Source organism: Fistularia commersonii, chromosome 34 (assembly GCF_037954325.1).
Source record: "Fistularia commersonii isolate RoL2024-O1a breed Wild chromosome 34, RoL_Fcom_v1.0, whole genome shotgun sequence".
Taxonomy (NCBI): Eukaryota; Metazoa; Chordata; class Actinopteri; order Syngnathiformes; family Fistulariidae; genus Fistularia; species Fistularia commersonii.
In genome coordinates this window covers 6,184,096-6,205,463 of record NC_141317.1, presented here as the reverse complement: position 1 = coordinate 6,205,463, position 21,368 = coordinate 6,184,096, and the positions used below count along the sequence as shown (strand labels likewise).

General features: G+C 42.6%; 1 protein-coding gene across 3 annotated transcripts in view; it reads right to left on the bottom strand.

Moving 5' to 3' along the window:
* Positions 1-15,919, bottom strand: part of lgr6 (leucine-rich repeat containing G protein-coupled receptor 6) — a 34,621-nt gene extending 18,702 nt beyond the window's left edge. For 2 of the 3 annotated variants that reach the window (XM_086141224.1, XM_086141225.1), the window contains exons 1-2: positions 15,290-15,919; positions 1,959-2,030 (exon numbers count right to left, since the gene is read on the bottom strand). In XM_086141224.1, the coding sequence (XP_085997350.1) occupies positions 1,959-2,030; positions 15,290-15,534 (317 nt within the window). In that variant the 5' untranslated portion in view covers positions 15,535-15,919. Of the gene's footprint in view, positions 1-1,958; positions 2,031-2,386; positions 2,497-15,289 lie in introns of those variants that run through there. The other variant, XM_086141226.1, reaches the window with a different exon arrangement.
* Between the last annotated feature and the right edge of the window lie 5,449 nt (positions 15,920-21,368).

Here is a 21,368-nt window from a genome sequence, read left to right as displayed (position 1 = left end):
CTCCCTTAATTGTATAAGACGTCACGCTACAAGCCTATTTCTTTTGATTTAGAGGAATGTAGGGAAGAGCTGAAGGCACGACAGGAGAAACTAAGAAAGGTGAGGACCGCAACCTGCAATAGCCTGGAGTAAAAATTGAGATGGGGACTGTAGAAATGAAACCAGAGAGAGATAGAGTGAGGGATGGAAGGCAGTGAAGTATAGCCAAACATCAAACAATTTATCACTCCGCCAGTCACAACATGCCTGGCCCTTCCCTCTCTCTCGCTGAGCTACCAACAAATGTTGTAGACCCACATCAAACGTCCCCGCTTTTTGCCCAACCATGTTTGTATTCAGTGTCTCAGATTGTTTTTCTCTGTGGTATAAGTTGTTGTAATTACAATGTGTTTACCTTAACCTACGCGCTCCATCTTTCAAAATTTTCAGGCTAAAGAGGGCTTTACTATTGGGATATCTCCCCACCTTGTAATGTCTTTATTATCACAGTTTCTCTTTAGCAATGGCCAACAGGCTATAAAAATGGATTTCATATCAGGAACAAGCTTCTTGGAAGAATTACAAAGAATCAGGACTTCTCCATAAAGTGTCAGAACATGAAAGCGATGTAGATAAAGTAAGATGAACGGGGTTGTAAAACACTGGCTGGAATGTCTTTCGGCAAATGCAGCAGGTGGAGCTGCATCCAAGACACCCAACCCTCCTTTCTGCAGTGCAGGTGAAAGTTTGCGCTAATGTCCAGTTTCAGGCTTTCATCAGGCTATAATCAATGTCTGATGTTCTGTCCTTGGAACAAAAAAACAACAAAAAAACATGTTCACATTAAATAGAATTTGAATCAGTTTGCATAGACTTATTAGTTTTTGCATGCAACGTTTGAATGCTTTCAACCACCTCTGGGGATATTTTCTGGCTCGTAAATTTGGTGGACAGGTGCTGAAAAGATTGTGAAATATCTGCAATAAATGGCAATAACTCAGATTTTCATCTCCGAAAGTTCGAGGCGTTACCTTACTTTATTGTTACACTGACTGATCTCATCAGACCTACTTTGACTGTGACTAAAAGTCAGCTCAATAGTTACCCAGCTAACCTTACACTTTCATCATCATTAGCCCATGCCTGACAGGCTGCAGCTGCAAGCATTAGCAAAGAAAACAGTGGTCTATTCAAACATCCAATGTAGATTCACATGCGGCATTCTTCAGAAGTAAAAGAATCAGGTGAAGGCTGGAATACACACGTCAGCTTGCACATATCACTACATGCGAAAGAACCCGCAGACTAAAACCCCTGGGGCTCATGTGTTGTGAAGCCAAAACTTGCCGAATTCTGCTGAATGGACAGAGCAGTCATCAGCCAGGTCAACCAGAAAAACTATGTGTAGAGGTTTTTTTTTTTTTTTTCTGATTTCGGTGCAGCATCCCTTCCCAATTAAAAATGCATTGTATCTTTAAGCACTTAAGCAAACTTTTATTTTGGATGGCCTCCCCTAATTTAATGCCATGAAAAGGAAAAGTAGTAAACTTTTAATTTTCCCCTCTCCTGCCCTGTAGCTCCCCTTTTTAGTTTTGGCCCAGTCTTATAGCTACATGTGCACTGCTCCTGTTTAGCTGTCCAGCTGAAACAGAGTCAAGAAGAGCAGGAAAGCAGCAGCAGCTCGAGGGTGAACACGGAACACTGTAAAGACCATATATTCCCTCTCTAAGTGATATCAGGTTCCCTTCTTCCTCCCCCCACCCCCCAAATCTTTGCATCCTACCGAAAAAACTTCAAGCCTTTTGCTTCGGGCAGTTTCTTGGGAAGAGAGACGAGAGGCACAAAAGCGCTGTCGCTCCTCGGTCACAGAGGTTTGTACATATTTGCTGCCCAGGCAGTGATTTTTCTTGCCGTGAGTGAAATTTGACAGTACAGAGTTCATGACTGATATTTGGATCGTATTTGTATTTTGTACTCACAGTTCTGATAACAGGTGCAGTCGGTGGAAAGCTCTGGGCTGGATCTCGCTGATGTTATTCATACTCAAATCGCTAGAGAGAGGAAAGAAGGTAGAATCAAAATCCAAAACACCCTTAAATGTATCGAATTCCAATGCTCTTTGAAGATATCCGAGATATTTGAAATTACAAATGGAATGCGTGTTTCAGGCGGCGATTGGTCATCAAAAGCGGGGAGCGTGAATTAGAGAAAGGTTAAAGGTTTAGATTGGTTAGGGGAGGAGGTAGATGAGAAAGAGATGGAGAAGAGAATTTTCCCCGATGAATCATTGTCAAGCCGCTGTAATTTCCTCCTTATTCCAATGATTCTTTCTCTTTTCCAGATGTCTCATTCTACCTTCCCTCAGAGCCATCAGTCTCCTTCCATATCTATCTCTTTCCTTCTCCACCTTGTCTTTTCTTTTTCTCCCTCAGGTCTCTCCTTCGCTTTGTTCATTGCTGTAATGCAGACTCCATTTCTCCCAGCTTCTCTGACATATTCTGACAAGACAGGGTGTGTTAAGAGGTGAGTGTTGACGCAGCTGCGTTGTGGTCAAATAGCAAGAGGCACAGGATGCTCAAATACATCCTTGAAGGCATGCACACACACACACACACACACACACACAAACAACAACACGTATGCGATAGTCTATTTTCCAGGGGAAGGTACAAGAGAAACCTATTTGTCGGCCCCTGGTAGAAAACATATCTAACCTCGCGGCCTGAGTCATGTAAGGTCATCTCTTTGATAAACATAATGAAAGAAAGGTGGTGTTGCATCACCCCTTCTTTGCTTTCATGGCCCTGGGGGTCTTGCATGAGTTTTGAAGATTGAGGCATAGTTGTGCGTGTGTGTCTTTGCGCCTGTGACACAAACCATTGCTCATAAAGTCAGACCACCGGGCTAGCAAGAGTAAACTGTGCTCTCGGAAGCCCTTTGCTGTTAGGAGCTTTGACACGCCGCGTGTTTGTTTGTCAAGTAAGCTCAGCTTGGCTGGATGGATCGATCCGCAGGCATGATCCATATTCGGCTTCAGAGGCGGTGTGGAAAAAATCTGTGCACGGAAACACTCTGGTTCTTAAATTTAGATATTTGAGAAGGCTGTCATATTTAACAGCTCTGACACAAAATCCATTACACAAACAGTTTGGTACCAAGGATAACATTTAATATGGGACAGTCCGTTGTGCACTCCCACTGTCAATTGGCTGCAGAAGGTGTATCCTGACTGTGTGATGAGTTTGTGACATTCAGCATAATATTTTCAGTCAGGTAGTAATTAAGTTTTTACAGCCTGTGTTGCTTTAATATTTTCCCCATCAAGGATACAAATGACACGGTTGCCTGCATTTAACAGAGGCCCCCCTGCTGAGAGGTCTGAATTCTTAGTAGAGTGGAGAGAGGTTCCAAGTGTGACTCAAGGACAAATACACAGGGGGGATGCTTTCAATCAGTATATGGGGGGAAAAAAATATCTATTTCTGTCATAAAATTGTATGACATAGCAAAAGAGGCCGTGTCGTCCAAGCTCAGCAATTAAATCAATATAAGTAGGTTTTTTTTTTGAACACGGTTGTTACTTGTGTTCCATTCATGTTTTGATGGGCAAGTGGTGTTATATGTATTTATCCACACTGAGGAGAGTGGTAATGCATAGTGAAGGCGTATGGTGGATATGTGCCACAAAAAGTAAGCAACGGCCCCACAAAAGAGAAGACGTGGAAGTTGACAAGCCAGTGTATACAATGAATGGATAAGAAAAACAATATATACATATATATATATATATATATATATATTTAACTTCTCTTAATTACACAGGGGAAGAAGGGAGTTCACTTGAATTCAAAAACATTTGAAAAGCCATTTTTGACAAAAGGAAAGTTGAATGCTATCCAGCATCATGAATTCCACAGCATCACAAAATACCGCTCTTTTATCCAAACTGACACGCACGGCAATGGTGTTATAGCACGAGAAAAGATCTGGGCGTGTGATAACAACATGAGTCAGTGCTGTCAAGCAAAGTTTGAGTCTGATATGACATTGCAACTAATGTTATGCTGTTAAATTTTTAGCATTATTAAATACGGATGAGTAATCCCCATCAGTTTGCAGAAAATTATTAAAAGTGTGTCGTATATAAAAGTCCCAATCCCCTTTCATACATTTCAAATAAAGTTACCTTCCCTGGAATCACAGTGCAATTATTCGGCAAATTAATGTTGCTGATGTCATATATACAAATGATATACTTCATGCTGTCCTGTTTTTACAACAATCTGCAGAGCCTCAGGCAGTAATTTTGGAATGAAAGCAACGCATGTAATGGCCAACAGCTTGATTAATGTAAAAGTTACATATAAGTGATAACACAGTTGCCATGGAGCTGGCACAAGCAGTAACAGCAAAATTGATGTAATCAAGACTGGATGACATCACATACGACTGAAAGCACGCCGTCACCATATGAGACCGAGCGGACCATGCATGTGCACACCGCAATCCAACTCAGCGTGCATGTGCGAATATGACTTTGGGAAAAGCATTATTGGAACACTCAGGGCTCATTAAAAGCAAATTAATACGCGCATAGCCATCACCCAGCTTCTGGGGATGCCTCCACAGATGGAGACAGCACTCCATTATCTGGTCTTAATTAAAGAATTGATAAACAAACGTTGTGTGAAGTCCATAACAGCCGCCTCACTCAGACAGAATAAACAAGCTGCAATGGGGAGAGAAAATGTTTTAAAATAAAAACACACAACGGTGAGTCATGGGGAAAGGTTGAATGCTCGGCAGTTCTCTCCAACAAGCTCACTGGGAAGCTGGGGAAAGACAGAGACGTTTCTGCTCTGCAGGCCAAGGCCTCTGCTGACAACTTGACGTATCGTTGGAAAGCGCAGCGCTATGGCTTGTTTTTAAAATCAAATAACAGCTGTGGCTTTTTTAAACCATGATAATTATGATTGATGACTACCACATGTGCATTGTGTCGGCTGGTGCTGTGACGTGCAGATATTTTCAGCGCAAAGTAAATGGCCTCAAAAGAAATGAGAAAGAGCGTGCTTGAACATCGTGAAGTCTCAGCAGTATATGGGAGTTTTGCAATTAGAATTAGGGTTTCTGTGTCCCGGATTTATGAGCATCTCGTACTGCTTGTGTGTGTGTGTGTGTGTGTGTGTGTGTGTGTGTGTTTGTTTGCAAGAGAGAATGAATATAATTATATGTGACAGTATCTGTTTCAGTGTGTGTACTACAATATTTTTCCCATTTATAGGTGGCTGCGGTGTGTGTGGTGAAATGTCTGTCGTTCATTTTCACACCCCTATTGTTTTCCAGTGAGCCTGCAGATGTTGTGGGTACAGTCTCTGGTTGCGCCTTTTACCACATCATACGCAGAAACGGATTGCTGTGTGTGCGTCTGTGTGTGTGTGTGTGTGTGTATGTGTGTGAGCGACAAACAGAGAGAACAGGAAAGTTCATATGGTTTCTTGATTTTTGATTTGACGATTCCAAAGTCAACCATCCTTTCAAAACAAGCCTAATGTTCGTAGCAGGACAACACATTTTTCAGCTGGCAGGAGCACACTGGACATCGGCAATATCTTCAGATCTCTGTCTGTTGCTGAATGAAGAGTTAAAGGCTCTGCAGCAATATTAGGGAAAAGATGAAGGCAAGGAGATCGACGCTCGGCTGCCAACAAACTATTACGAATCTATTTCTTAAATGGAAGATGCTCCATCACTCCCAGTCATATCTCTCTCTTGCTTTTCCTGGAGAGCGATCACATTTTTATCTGCGCCCTTGTTATTTAGTGTTTGATCGCAAACACCGAGGCAAAAAACTGCAGCGATCAAAAACAGAAAACATATTTTGTTTCATAATTTGCAGATGCACGATGCGGTCGCATAGACTGTTCAGTCTTTCCCTTATAGGAGAATCTGAAAATGTTTGTGCATGTGAATATAAAACTTTCCGCACGAGGGTAAAGTGCTGGATATAATATATGATTCTTGATTGGCTGGTTGGATGATTGATTGATTAACTAGATAAACTAATTTTTCTTAAGAAAGAAACAGAAGCATGAGGAAGTAGAGTCACGTTTCCATTCATCACACCAGGCCTTTCTCTCTTTTTCCTTTGTGTCAGTCGATTGCTCACCCTTAATTCTCTCCCTCCATCTATGTTTCAAATTTCAACCGAAGCATGGGGTTACATAGTCCAGTAGTTACAATAATGTGATTTATCATATTTCCTTTTCGCCATCAGCAGAACTACTGAAGTATGTTATCGTCCGTGTGATCAAAGCACGGTGTGTGTGGGTGTGAATGTGCCCCCAGCTCCGTTGTAGCCAATTTCAGACTCGAGGCCTCCCTGACAAGAGCTGGTGATTTAGCGCAGCAAAACAACACGACACATCATATGAAAAACACGCGTGTTCATGTTCTGAGGCGTACACATACACTCGCACTACTTCCACCGCCGCTCATTCACTGGCCTTAATGGAGACGGACCACCCCGGTGTAGTGAATATACCCTCACACCGGGACTGATGCGATCAGAAATCAGGTGTTTACTTCCAGCTTCGCTCGAAATGCATCAAGGTTTGAAAAGAAAATATGACTTAAGATATTTCTTTGAAGTGGAATAAAGGGCCATCAGTCTTGTAAAGTTTTGGCATCAACCTCAAGTTTCTGTACACTTCTGAGAAGCAGGCAATTGAGCTTGGAATTAAAAATCATGACTTTTTTCTTTTGTAATGAGTCTTTCTCTTATGCATACACGCACACACACAAACCGTACTCGAGACTCAAGAGGCTTTCCAACTCTCACCATCTCTGCAACTCTCTCTTTGCTCTTTCCTTTTCCGTCATTTCATTTATCAGTTTTTCAGGTGGAGGCTCTCACGGAACAATCGGAATAATAATGGCAGTAAGCTGCGCAACTTTGAAGGCAGCTTATCTGTTGGGAGCATTAGAGTAATAAGTCTTTCATGGAGAGCAACAACCAGATCTTTGCCCACAGGGCAGGAGTTCTGCATCAGCAGAGCCACGGCCACACCTTGGCTGTCTTTTACAGTAAATATGAGAGTAATGTCCTCAGTTGGATTCAGCCTGTCTGATCCTCACCACTTAGTTTTTGAAACAGTTAAGGCCTCGATGAAAGAGGATCTTTTATTCCACACAATGCAACTGGTATTCAATGCTCGGGCTCCGCCTTGAAGAGGGCCTAAATGGTTGTGTGTGTGTGTGTGCGTGCATGTGGGCATGCCTGTGTCTGTGTGTGTGTGTTTGAGAGACGGAGAAAGAGAAAGAGGGAGATAGCGGAAGAATGTATGTGCACAATATGTGAGGTGGGGTCTAAGTGTATTTGCTTTTTTTTTTCTATGTGAATAGACAGACCGCTTTGGCATTCGTTTTCTTTCTTGATCACACGTGACATTTCACATAGACACACACAATCCCTGCATTAGAATCGTGCGGACACTAATTGATTTGATACATTCCCTCGCCCCTTACACTCACCCCAACTATGAGACTCGTGCCGAACCCCAACCCCGACCTCAACTCGAACACTAAACCTAAAACCCAGAAAAAAAAACTCAAACTGGAGGGTATGTCACAAATTGGTCCTCACAGGGCTAGCTCTATGCATGCATGTACATAGGAGAGTCTGCACACACACACACACACACACACACACACACACACACACACACACACACACACACACACACAAAGAGTCAGGAAGGAGGGTACAATGCTGTCCTCCCCTCCTCCTTCCTCCTAAAATGTGTTTTTTTTCCCCCCTCTCTCCTTGACTTCCTGGGAGGGGTATGTTGCCCTTTGTGTCCAAAGGAACTCACTCTTTATCTTTCTCTCTCTCATTCTCTTGTTCTCTCATTCACGGGGGCATAGAGAAGGCAGGGGAAGTATTTCACCTGGACAAGGCAGACCATGGGGAGGATACTGCCACAAAAGAGCGGAGAAAAAGAGAGGGAGGGCGGGAGAATTCTAAAAGACAAGATAACAAGATATATAAAGGGAGATGTGTCTGTGGCTTTTTTTTTTTGTTCCCGTGTTTTGTGCCCTTTTCCGCTAACTGTAGTTCAGGGGAGAATGACAGACGGATGTCTGGGTGGAGAGAACGGCTGTTTAGTCTGAGGTCATGTCATGGGAAACATATTCGTGCCCTCTGGGACTTATTCATACCCTAGTATACGGCGCACACACATACGCACGCGCACATACACACTTAATGTCCGCTCCTTGTCCTCCCACACACACCCTTGTCATGAGACGGAGGGGAGAGGGGTGAGAGGTCAAGCACTTCAGTAATGGAACAGGAAGTGTTGGAACAGTCAGCGCTACACAACATACAACTGCCTCCAACATGTGGACGGGTCTGACAGGCAGCTGTTGTGGGGAGGACATAGCTGTAGAAGGCAAAAGCAGTCATGGTCCACTAATCTGTTGTTTTGGCATGTATAATTCCTTTGGCTTTTTTACTTTTATATATGTTCTTTACATGACATGTACCATGTGATTTTTTTTTTTTTTTTTTTTTTTTTTCGCTGTATTTATCAATGTTAACACTTTGTGCCACATAACGGAAGTATTACACAAGCAAATGGTAAACACATGGCGTTGAAATCTTTTACATTAATGGCAAAGATGTCTGGAAAAGTGCTACAAATTTCACCACTTTTCCGAACATCCTGGAAAGATATCTCTTACAGAGGTGTCCTGCACACTGATTTTAGGTGGATTCTCAGCAGCGAGGGTAAATGAAACCTGATGAGTATTAGTGTCGGGATCTATTATGACTTCATTTAGTTGAATGGCAGAAACAGGAGGACCCCGAATGGAGTTTGAAGACTGCTCAAATCCAGTCCTGGCTCGCTCCGTCTTTACCGTTGAAATCACTGATCTATGGTCTGCTCATCTGTGCCGTATTTTCGAACGGATAACGACTAGAACTGAACTTAGATCAGCACTTGATGAAATCTTACCCCATACCAATGAAGACATGTGGCTGCTGTTGGTTTAAAGAGATTTAGCTTGGCCTCTTGCCACGCATGTAAAAAGTCCAGATTTTCTCTTTTGCTCTTTTTCTGACATGTAATAGAGACGTGAGTAAATCTGGCTGCGGCAGATAAATTCCCCTCCAGCTTCTCTTTACGGCAGATGGAAATTACACCTGTGAAGTCCACTTTTAGCAAGACATATAATGTCGTCATACTGACCTGACTGCTGTTTCTACTTTCAGATCATTTAACTTAACTCTCCAAAATTAAGATCCCTGAAAGGGTTTTAACAGTCTTTCCCGACTTCATTCTTCTCCTCACCTTCTGTTTTTTACATCCTGTCTTTGACATTTTGCTCTCCCGAGTACGGCGGCCCCCACATTTATTCTAGTTTTATGTAAGGATACTTGTATGTTTGACATTTAGGTTTATCTGTGATTGCTGCTTTGTTCCCTTTAGCTAAGTCCCCATCCCACCGGTCCATTCTGTCAACGTAATCCCTGCTAGCATCGCTGTATCGCCGCTGCTCTTTGGGATCCTTTGATCTTGTACTAGGGGATTGGATAGGGAATTAACCATCATTAAGTTTGTGTGTGTGTGTGTGTGTTTGTGCTCATGCACGCATGAGACATTTTTTCACAATCTGCACCTTGGATAAGTATATATGTTGTTGAAAAGGGTATTATGTATCATTTCTCTTACTAGTCATTACCTGCATTCTGTAGACCAATGTTTACTTTAGGTGAAGTTAGAGATAGACAGAGAGACTGTATTTCTATAGGTAGACCAATTGATAGAATTCCTTCCTATTTTTCCTTTAAATGCCTGTGTTCGTGATCATTTATCATCACAGGTAGAAACTCCTTCACCAAAACCTGGAAAAGTAAAAAAATGTATTGAAATATCTTAAAGAAAACTTCATTTCTAGAGTATTCATAAACTCTGCACTGATGTGGTTTGTCGAAGCCTCATCCAAAATTCAGGGAGCAATAACATTTTGTTTCATATGAAATGTGGGTAACAGCGTTTCCCTTCTAGTGGCAAGAGACAAAATAAGTTTCAGATTGATGGCAGCAAATACAATTTTGTTTCAAATTCAAACCATCTGCCCGATGTTTCTGTAATTCAGTGCAGAGCGTGTGTTGTCTGCAGGAATACATACCAACAAAAAAACGACACCTCAAACAAAAAGGTCACAAAAGCACATGTGTGAAGGTATATGCATGTATATGCACTAGTTAGTGACATTTGTCACGGTCCAGCCCAGGAGGACAAAGCCCTCTCTGTCGAAGAAAACAGAGGGCTAGGGCATTCGTACAGATTCATGGACACACTCACACATGCAAACATTCCCTTTGATTCCCAGGGTTTGAGAGGGGCTGAATCGGAATCTGGGCCATGCAGGCCTTCTGAATTCTCTCAGTCACAAGCAGCCCTTCACCCCTCATCCTCATGTCACAGGGAGCACATTCCAAGCCCCCATGTCAGACTTGCGTCACGCTGCTATCAAGTGAAACATATTTAGTCAATGAACTTGATCTGCTCCAATAAATATCATGAACTTTTACGACCGGACCTATAGTTTCGGTGCAAACACACACACGCGCGCGCCCCGAAAATATGGCACGCATACTTTGCTTTCCTTATCCGCCTCCTCCGAGATTGTTAAAGATCTGTTATGATCTCCGCATTTCTGCGAGGACACAGAGCTGATAGGGAAGTGTCCCAAATGTCCGCTGTCCTCTACCTGCCTTCCAGCTGTTTCTGGGCTGCGCTTAAAGTCGACATCTTGCCGGAAATAACTACTACTCTCCACAAATCTAACAATGTATTCTTTTTCTCATCTGACACCCCTCTGGCACAAATATCACTTGTAGCGAAAGGAAGTGCCTTTTCTCTGCTCGTGCTCATTCCGGGGCCTCAGGGGAATGCAGGAGAGAGCCGAGGAATTAACACTCGCGGCAAATTCTTTAACTTCACAGGAAGGAAGTGTAGACAACAGGAAGTAATGGAGCAATAAATTTTGTGTGCAATTTTCTTTATTATTGTCTCGGTTAAATAGAATAAATCAACTGTGATCCATATGTTTTCTTCAACGCGTAACTCTTTCCCAAATCTGAACTCATCTGACAGACAGTTGGCCTGCAGCCAGAGTAACCCCCCCCCCCCCCCCCCCCCCCCCCCCGGATATGCATTCAGGAACACCTTTCAAGCATTTACAACTTTTGGCTTGAATACACACCCTTCACCTTTCTCATATTGGTGCCCTTGTGTTCATTCAGACTCATATAATCGGCGCGGCGCACATCTCTGGTCACACATTCACACCCGGTCCTGCACAGGCAGCTCTAACACCTGCTACAAAGAAGCACCCGCTAAAAAAAAAAAAAAAAAAAAAAAAATGCATGTATGGATTCCTTTTTTTATTGTGTGGAGGCTAGAGGAAACAGGTGAGGAGGGGCGGCGGGGCTCTGACGGAGAGCGTGGGGGAGGGCGAGGAGTGGAGATGGGGCAGGGGGCTACCGTAGACGTCTGGAGCCAGGACACTGATGCTTGGGCTGATAGCTGCTGTTGTTCAGAGGAGCGCGCGTTGACAGCTCACTCACATACAATCATGTTCAAAGACTGCTCCTTTTTTTTTTTCTTTAATTTTTCTGTTATTGTTGTTCGTTTCTGACTCTCAAATGCTTCTCCTTTATCCTTGAGTGATCTCTCTCTCTCTCTCTGTCTGTCTGTCTGTCTGTCTCTATTTATCTATCTATCTATCTTTCTCTCTCACTCTCTCAGACACGATGTTTACAGTGCAACTCCAGTCGTTTATGATAGGAATCATTCCGTCGACGTAATGGCTAAATGACACGCACACAACTGTTACAGGCAGTCACACACAGAAGCAGGATGTTGTCTCCTCGTGTGTGTGTGTGTGTGTGTGTGTCAGTGTATACAGGGATTGGTGTGTGTGTTTGGCTGCTGTGCTTAAACTGTCTCCTTAACACATATCTATCTGTCATCAATACTTGATTCTCACCTTTTTCCAGGTCAGTTTGGACTCCTCCCCTTCATCTTCCCTCCCTTATTCTTGCTTCAATTCAGTTTGAAAAAAAAAAAATCCCTCATCAAACTGGGTGGTCTTCACACACACATTCATAAACTTCTTGGTTTTCCTCTGTCTGGTAATGTGCAAGCTGTGGTTTCCTGCCCTCAGCCAAAACAGCGTTAGAAGTTCACCACAGTCACCACTACCAAAAAGCATCACCTAATACCAGCTCAACTCAAGTCACCAGCAAAAGATGCACACACACAAAGCAGTCACACTTCATTACTTTTACACACATACACACAATCATTAACATCATTGGCTTTTAACAGGTACGGATGTAGTGAGAGAACATTACACTCAGCTGTTAACTAAATTCACAAATGTAAAATTTGGGACCAGGAAGACACTTATTTCTTCCTTCGATCGCAGTTCATATCGTACCGCCCCGCGTTCATATCGTACACCAGCGATTATAAACATTAACCTACATGCGCACAGACACACTCCCCTAGGCACCGTCTTTCTTCTCTAATCTCATATCAAAGAGAGAGTTTTCACCGCGTCTCAGGTGACAGCTCATTTCAAGCGTCGCCCACGGAAACAATTTTGTTCAAAAATCATATCCACTTTTCTCAGAATGGCTCGAAGCACCTTTACCTCCGAACAGCCAAATTCCTCTCTCGAGTCAGCCTGACTTATTCTAAGTAGCCTTCACTTATTGGGTTTCCGTTGTGTTTCCACGTATCTTAGCACTTGAAAATAAAGTGAACGCTATAGAGCCCGGATTGGCTTCGCCGATGCCCGAGCATGTAGAGTTGCGCTGGCTTTGAAGCATTCTACGATGACACAACCGAATGATGTCATATAGTTTTACCGTTTTGTGGAGGTTGTGTGTAATGTGGATCGTTCCCAAGCAAAATCCCTGTGACCTCGAAATCGACAGTATGTGCCGGGTTACTAATCCAGCCTCTGCAGCACAGCAGGGCGTCCTGGACAGTTAGACGTCGGTGGGGACCGAACAGGCTCTTTGCTGTTGTAACCTTTTATGCTCCTGGACAAAATGAGAAAGCTTCGCCCGCTGTGCGGCGTTTTGGCTCGAGATGCAACGTCAACAGTGACTTTGTATGCGTGTGTGCATGCTTGTGAATTTTAAGGACGTAAGGTGTTTTCTCCTTGACGATCGCTATGAGTAAAGCAAGAGAAATCTACTATCCCTCTTTCCCACATACCCGCCTGCAACCTGATGTCTTGCTGCAACAGGAACGTGTGTTTGTGTGACTGTGTGTGGGCGTGTGCGGTTGGTCTCAGAGTTTATTTATCTTATTCTAAATCAGCCCTCAAACTCACTAATTGGTCCAGTTCCACTCTTAAGTAACAAGGGGAAATGAACAATTACTCTGTGCATGTGTGTGTCAGAGAGAGTGAACGTGTGTGTGTCTCTAAGTGTGTGGGTTGTAGAGACAGGGGTACGTGAAGTGTAGATTTTCACCAGAAGGACTCAGGTCATCACAGTTTCTCTTAATGTTAGGTTCAGAATTCTCCTTCTCCCTTTCATTAATGCTTGAGTGTGTGAGTTTGTGTGTCTGTCCAGTCTTAGTTGTCTGCCATGCCCTGTAATTTGGTCAACTACCTTATAACCCCTTTCGTAGGTAGAGTCTTACATTAACAATGAGCACAGTGAAGTCTGAAGAGACACGTCATACTAGTTGAATGGACTTATTTGTGTTTTTTAGAAGGTTTGCTCCTTTAGAAATAAGATCTTTTCCCCACCTCGAGTGATCTCTGCCCCCTTACCTCCATGCCCACCAATCCCAGAGTCGCTAACAGCTTCATCAAGCCCCGTTTTCTGGACGCTACTTCTATCATTTCAGTATCAGCTATCAAAATGTCGCTAATATGACCTCAGAGGCTCCTCAGCAAAGTAATTTGAAAGACCTGGCAGTGGAGCGGTGTTAGAAACTGATCTCCTGTCTTTTGCGTAACATATGCCCGAAGCTTCTCTCATTACCTTTAAAAATTCCTGGTGGTAAAGCGGGTTTAATTCCCAGAGCTCAGTATAATAAAATCCTGAATATGTAATAATCATCAGATTTTAATGGTATTTTCAGTATCTGCCCCCCCATCTGCCTTTCGCTGGTATTTTTAACACTTTCCCACAAGTCATATTATGAAATAGTTAATTGACATTTTTGATTTTCCAAAAAATTATAGCATTCAGAGATGGAATCTTGATATTGTATTTGAAAAATACAAATAAACAATGAAATTAACTTGTTTCCGGATCACATGTTATCAATGTCTGTTTTTTTTTTCAACAATTCAGCTCTGGGATCTCAGATTACCATGATATCCAGACTTGAAGCACAAATATCCTCATTAAATTTGACAATATTTCCAAGAATCTTTCATTCATTCAGCAAAAAGTTTTATGCTAGGAGCTCACATACAAGCACACACACACACACACACACACACACACACACACACACATAGATAAAACTCACTATTATATGTACATATACAATGTTCATACACACACATCGAAATATGTGTGCATACATAGCCACGTGCGCACAGACACGCACACCCAGGGTCTCCAGTTGTTGCTTGGAAACCTAACACTGAAAGAAGTTATCCAGGAATATTGCTTTAGTTGTCAACACACGCTCTCTCTCCCTCTCTCTCTTTCCCTCTCTCTCTCTCTCTCTCTCTCTCTCTCGCTCTCGCTCTCGCTCTCTCTCACACACACACACACGCACGACACGCACACACACACACATACACACACACACACACGTTCCCACTTGGCCCTGTCTGTTTTTATCTCCATGCTGCGTATGCCACCTTCTCCTGGTTAGTAGTGCAAGTGACTCTTGCCTTCTATCCTGAGTTTTTTTTTTTTTGTTTATCTTCTTTTTTAGTTAGTTTTGATTGTTTTTGATTCCATGACGGTGCACAGATATGCTGTTACTTTGATCAAAGATCCTGATCTATGGCGATGAGGGTTTACTTCTGAAAAAATTTGATAAGGCATAATGATTGCGCTTTTGGATTTTTATATCAGAAATTATCACGATTTAGGAAGAAGAAAAGAGTTTTTTGATTTTATACAGAGAGGACTGACAAGTAGGGGATGCGTGAGATCAAGGAATCAGACAAGAGTTGGTCCGAGGCCAGTATGTGGAAAGATGACACATCAAAGAAACATCTCACTTTTGCAACTTATGCTACTCACAGGTAAGTGGTGAGAGGGCTGAGGTTGGCTGGCACAGAGGAAAGTCCCAGTTCTGAACAGTCCACCATGATGAAGATTCCATCAGCTTCGCACTGGCACGGAGATGGGCACAGCGTTGCTACCAGTCCCTGCCTGTCTTGGCTCCGTCCATAGTCCCAGACTCCGGGGGCAGAGCCCCAAACTCCTCCGACCATGCAGAGAAGCAGAAGCACATGCAGCATTTCTGACTGTCCACCTGTCTGCATCTACACCTGTACGGATTTCTGTCACTCTTTTGTCCTACAAGATGTTTAAGATGTCAGCTGATGGGGGAAAAAAAAAAAAAAAAAGCGAGTTCCAGTGTTTCTTCTCTTCCCTGAATTTTTGATTTTGAAAACCCTGTTCTATCTGTATTGTTTTGTCCACACGTGCCCCTCTCACAAATTCATCTCTTTCTCTTCTTTCCTGATCTACCCCAGTCTATCACCTCTTAATCTCTGAGTCAACATTTAATTCCCAAGGGTTCACGTTTTTCCTGTCCTCCCTCTCACACAGCTTTCTTCATCGTCCTTTATTCCCAAAACATAATCACTCTTTCTTCCTCTCTGTCTACTTGTATCTCTTGCTCTTTCTCTCTCTCCTTACCTATTGTAGAAGGAGCGCATGAGTTATGAATGGGCCACCCTCATTGGCCCCCAATTTAGGGATGGGCTGGAGCATCTCTTGGAAGTGGGAGGGGCCCACGATTCTCAGACTCTTCCCTCTCTTTCTCTCTTCCTTTGCCGCTGTTTTAGTTTGTTCAGAAGTGCAATGGGAAAAGAAAGAGTAAGTGTTTGGTTAGGGTTAGGGAAAGGGGAGGAGGCAATGCGCCGCTCTGAGAAGGGATCTCATGAATGGAACTGAGAGAAAACGAGAGTCGGCGCTTACAACAGAGAGAAATCGCAAGTCCTGTAAAATAAGAATGATTGTGCAGGAGTGTGTTGGACTGTGGGAGAGATGCAGAGTGTGTGACTGGGAGTGAGTGTTTGGAGGAAATTGGAATTCTGACACTTCAGCACCCCTCGGTCCCTAGAAAGAGCAGAATCCAATGTCTCATAAGTCACACCTTCTCAGGTTTCTGCTGCTGGATTGTTGGGATTATGTGCACGCAGAAACATTGCTTGCATGGAAGGCATACGTGCGCGTACACACTTGCTCTTCCGTTGAAAGTAGCATATTATGAGTGACCTGTGCAAAGGAGCATTTGTTTCCCATCCACACGCTTTAGTCCGCAGAGAGAAGAGTGTGGATTTGTAAAGTGTCAGCTCACTGAGGGAAAAGCTATTCGTTTATGACAGTCCGTTACCGCTCACTCTGGCTTTTTTTTTTTTTTTTACGTGTGCGAGAGTTTGAATATTAAAATTTAAGACTTATTTCAAACAAATTCCATTTCCACAGAGCAGCTGTTGGTCTTTAAGTTGCATCATAGGTTATAAATTTAGCTCCGTGTACTTGCGCAGGATATTGCATTCTACAATTATGTCAGTTGAAAGATAAAATGGATTACTATTCCGGCGTGGGGTCACTTCAATGTGCCGTTACGTTTCAGCCGAATGTAACACCTCATTACAGGGATGAGTAAGGAGGCAAAATGATTTCTCAGTGATGCTGAGGTAAACGTCACTATAAAATCTGATATATTTGATTACATAAGTCTTGAGTATAACTTCCTCCTGGGATTTTTTTGAACATTTTTATTCATCTTTAGAGGTGTTGTCGGGGAACAGTTCGTGGTCAGTTCAAGGACAGTTCATGTAAATGTGCATGTGGAATATACAGGAATAAAAAAAAAACATTAATGCTTAGTTTAGCATTGAACAAGGGACCTCACTAAGAGTATATCAGACTATTTGTAAGATAGAGCTAAACCAATACATGTCCTTTCTGAGTTTGGCTATACCTCTGACCTGTCCCTCTTTCTTTCCCTCTCTCAACTATTCTCTGTAGGCTGAATAGTTTCTCATTAATTAATTAACATTCCTATGCCACTGTGTTTTCTGAGGGGTCTTTGTTATGGCCCCACAAAAACTCTTTCAGAGCTGTTCTTCACATGCTCCCTCTCTCTCTCTCTCTCTCTCTCTCTCTCTCTCTCTCTCTCTCTCTCTCTCTCTCTCTCTCTCTCTCTCTCTCTCTCTCTCTCTCTCTTCCTTCATTCTACTTCTTTGTTGTGGAATGTCTGTTTCTGCTTCCTCTGTCCATTGTATGGGTTATATTTTATTTTATTGAGTCTTTTTTTTTCCCGCTGCAATGGCAATTATCCCTTTTGGCAGATATATTGACAGGTTGTAGGAGTGCCTTTGCGTGATCTCCCAGCACACCCATGCATGGCATACAAAATCTCTCCGGACACATGCACATACAAAAAAAAACATGCACCTGCATACCCCCCCTTTCCTGGACTCCACCTTTCTGCTTCTTGTGCAAAGAGCTCTGTCATCTTTTTAAATGCTCTTTAATTGTCTGCCCTGGGGGAGCACTTAAACACACATACTGTATAACCCGCTCTGCTTTGCACCGCTTCGCTGTCCGCCTCTGTGTCTTGCGTCGGTCCCTTTCTCTTCATCTAGCAATGCAGACACACACATATGCAGGCATGAGACTCTTTGAGAATTCTCTTTTGAGTATTTAGTGTGATTGTTCAAATGGCAGCTGCTGTAATAACCTGAAGTTCTTTTCTTGTCGGTTTGGGTCGTGGTAGTTGGACAAGCGTGACTTTTTTTCTACGGCAAACACTCAAAACTGGACATATTACCCCAGCAATCTTCTGTATATCAACAACATTTGAGGACAAAATGATAATTTCTGTAGCGCTCACAGCGGGACTCTTTAATGTTCCACTGACAGTTTCATAACATACAACTCGCACACTATTTTCAATCGGGAAGGCAAAATAGATTCTGCTCCGGGCCACAAAGTAGCTGGATACATATGGTCAAAATAAAACATATAATCGTTTATTTTCTTTTTTTCTCCTTGCTGTCTCCCTTATGCACTATTATCAAATATTTTGCATCAGATTAAAGCGAGCAATTCCTCTCTCCTCCCCCATCCTGCCACTCTGCACTTCTTTCTGAGCTGTAAACACTATCCAAGCAAAGGCAGCCTTAAAGACACAAAGACAAGTAGCTACCTGACACCTGACACTAAGTTGAGAGCACTAACTGTGGTCTACCATGGAGTACAACACACACCCACACACATACACTCCATTTGAATCTCCTTGCTGCACTCCCTTCAGTTTGAGAACAGAGAGTAGTCCTGCAATCGACCCCTTGAAAACACACACATACACCAGACACACACTTCTTACCACTACGCCACCTCATCCGTCTCCCAGCCCCTCCCACACACCCCCCCCCTTCCCAGAATATCAGTTCACATCCAACGCCAATCAATACAATTCCAGTCCAAAGTGTTTATACACACTTGTGTGTGCATGTTCAGAGACACATGTACTTGCATGTGCTTCTGTGTGTGTGTGTGTTTTTGCATGGGCCTTGCAGAGCCAGTTGTAGGCCATCCTTAGGTATACTCAGCGGAAACAGGAGAGACGTCATGGGTTGCTGGTGGCGGCAGGTGTGTTCTATGGCTTTTCATGGGAAACCACCTGAAAACCAACAAAAGGTCTCTGCCGCCCTCCCGCCCCAGCCCATCCCCCACTGTTACCCCTCCATCTCTCCCCCATCACTCTCTTCCTCTCTGCATCTCACAGTACAAAGGACAGGAATGAATGAAACAAAGGTAGAGTCAAGGGGATGAGGTAAGTGGATGAGGATGCAAAGAGGGGGCTGGGTGAATGAAACCAAGCTGATAGAGAGGTGGAGGTATTTTCATGTGTGTTTGAATGGGACAAAAGTCAGCCTCTAGAGATGTAGTCGTGAAGATTAGTTGAGCACTCCATCACTGGCCTGAAGCTTTGAACCAGTCAGCTCAACCTTTTCTATAATATGAGCTTTCATGATTTTGGATTTCAGTGCTATACTTCACTAGAGTTATTCATTATATATATTTGTTTTGTAACAAAGTGCCTTTCATTCAGATGACTGTCTCATGGCTCGCGATAAATTATTATGATCCGTTCCAGTTTGTTTCATCAATTTGCAGTTTATTTTGAGCCCTCTTGTGTAAGTACATACAATATTTGATATTCATGCTCCTATCTGGGGTACAACACAATCACCTTGTGATTGTCATTCAGTTACCAGCTCTAACAAAAAGAGGCATGAAAATATAGATATGAAAAGCATGACAACACAATATATACAGATACAAGACAACATCTCAATAAGTTATTCTATATATATATATATTATTTTGTTTGTTTTGTCAGTCTCAATGTCAATCTCAATGAACAGGCAAACAAAGGGGGAAGACTTTTTTACCCCACACAAGCTGAAGTTGAAGCTCTCTACATGAACAAATATTGGTAACAATTCTCGGTTTGATCCAGTGCAGTTATAAAACTAAATAAACCAAATAATTCCCCCCAATCATATAATTACTGCATTAAACGGATGCACTTAGAACTAAATAAACTAAATATCAAAAGGGGGTAATTTATTGATGCTATTGTGTGACACTGTATTAGTTTAATATGGGTGTTTTGAAATAAAGTGACAGGTGTTTGTATTCCCACTAGGAATTGGTTATTTATTCAGTAATAAATCTCATTTTGAGTCTAACTCTCATGGAACATGTATGTCAACAGTATTGGAAAGTGAAGGTGAATATCTAACTGAACAGTGGGGTACAGAAATTATTTATCTTTATAACAGGATAATTGATCAGAGGCCTGACTTCTTAGTTGTTAGGATATTAGACATTTGATTTTGCGCCCCCCGGTAATTAATAATGTTACCTGTTTCTCCATGTCAGGTTAAAATTGACATTGAATATGCGTATGATAACTTTAATGTGCCAAGTTCTCATCCAAGAAAAGTAGATTCGCATGCACTACACTTGTGCTCTGTCCTTCACATGAGGATGTCACTGTGTTGCACAAGAAGCTTTTGTAGTTTTATGACTGTTCTACATGTTTTCTTTGTTGTCAAGTTGTGTTTAAGAAACATTAATATGTAGAAAAAGACCGACTGAGCAGGGCAGGTCTACACCTGTACACCACCAACGTGTAAGTGCTTCTCTGTTCTATTCTGAGCAACGCCATGGGCAATGCAATATGTGCACGCGCGTGTGCATGCATGAGTGTGTTTGACTGAATGTTACACTTGTTGATATGCTCCATAAACACCATATTTAAAAAGTGCAAAAATCATGCCTCTTCACATGTGGAAAAGTTCTTACATGAAGCAACTGATCTTTATGCATGTGCGTTCATGTGCGTTTGTGCATGAATGCGTGTGATTGATGTGTGTGTGTGTGTCGTCTTTGTTGCCGTGCCCACTTCGACATGATACTATCAGACATGTCAGTGTGGAGGGAGACTGACGGGGAATGTTAACAATGACGGAAGGTGCTGGACTGTCTCCATAGAGTCTCATCCATGCAGAACCTAGATAGGACTTGCAGAAGACGCAACACAATAGTGAAAGTAGAAGAGAGGTGTCTGTATGAAACAGTGTCCTCGTAGCATTCCAGTCAGCCGAGAAGAGTCTGGCACTTTCCGATTTTTTACAGCTGCAAAAAAAGTGTCTGAGCAGGAAGGAACTTGTGATCACCATAGCCTTTATTTTTAAGTCATACCATTCTTCCTCATCCTGGATTTCTGATGCTCAAAGCTGTGCTTTAAATTAAACTGATGAAATGGTGCCATCATCAGGCAGAAAACAGAAAAGCACTGTCTTTATCGTAGTACTCAACCTCGGCCTTCATTCGAAACCCAACGCTTATTACAAAAAGGGAGTCAGGATTTAAATGCGACGTAGCTTTTGCCACACAGTTGTACAAGTTATCATTCATGTTGGCTTCAGTCTCTGAGCTGCGAACAGAGTTTTGATTCATAGTCAACAAAACCATCCACTGACTTTACAGAAACAATGATAAATGAAAAATACCACAGCATCTAGATGTGAGAAACTTCAAGGGAATTATTTTAATCAATATT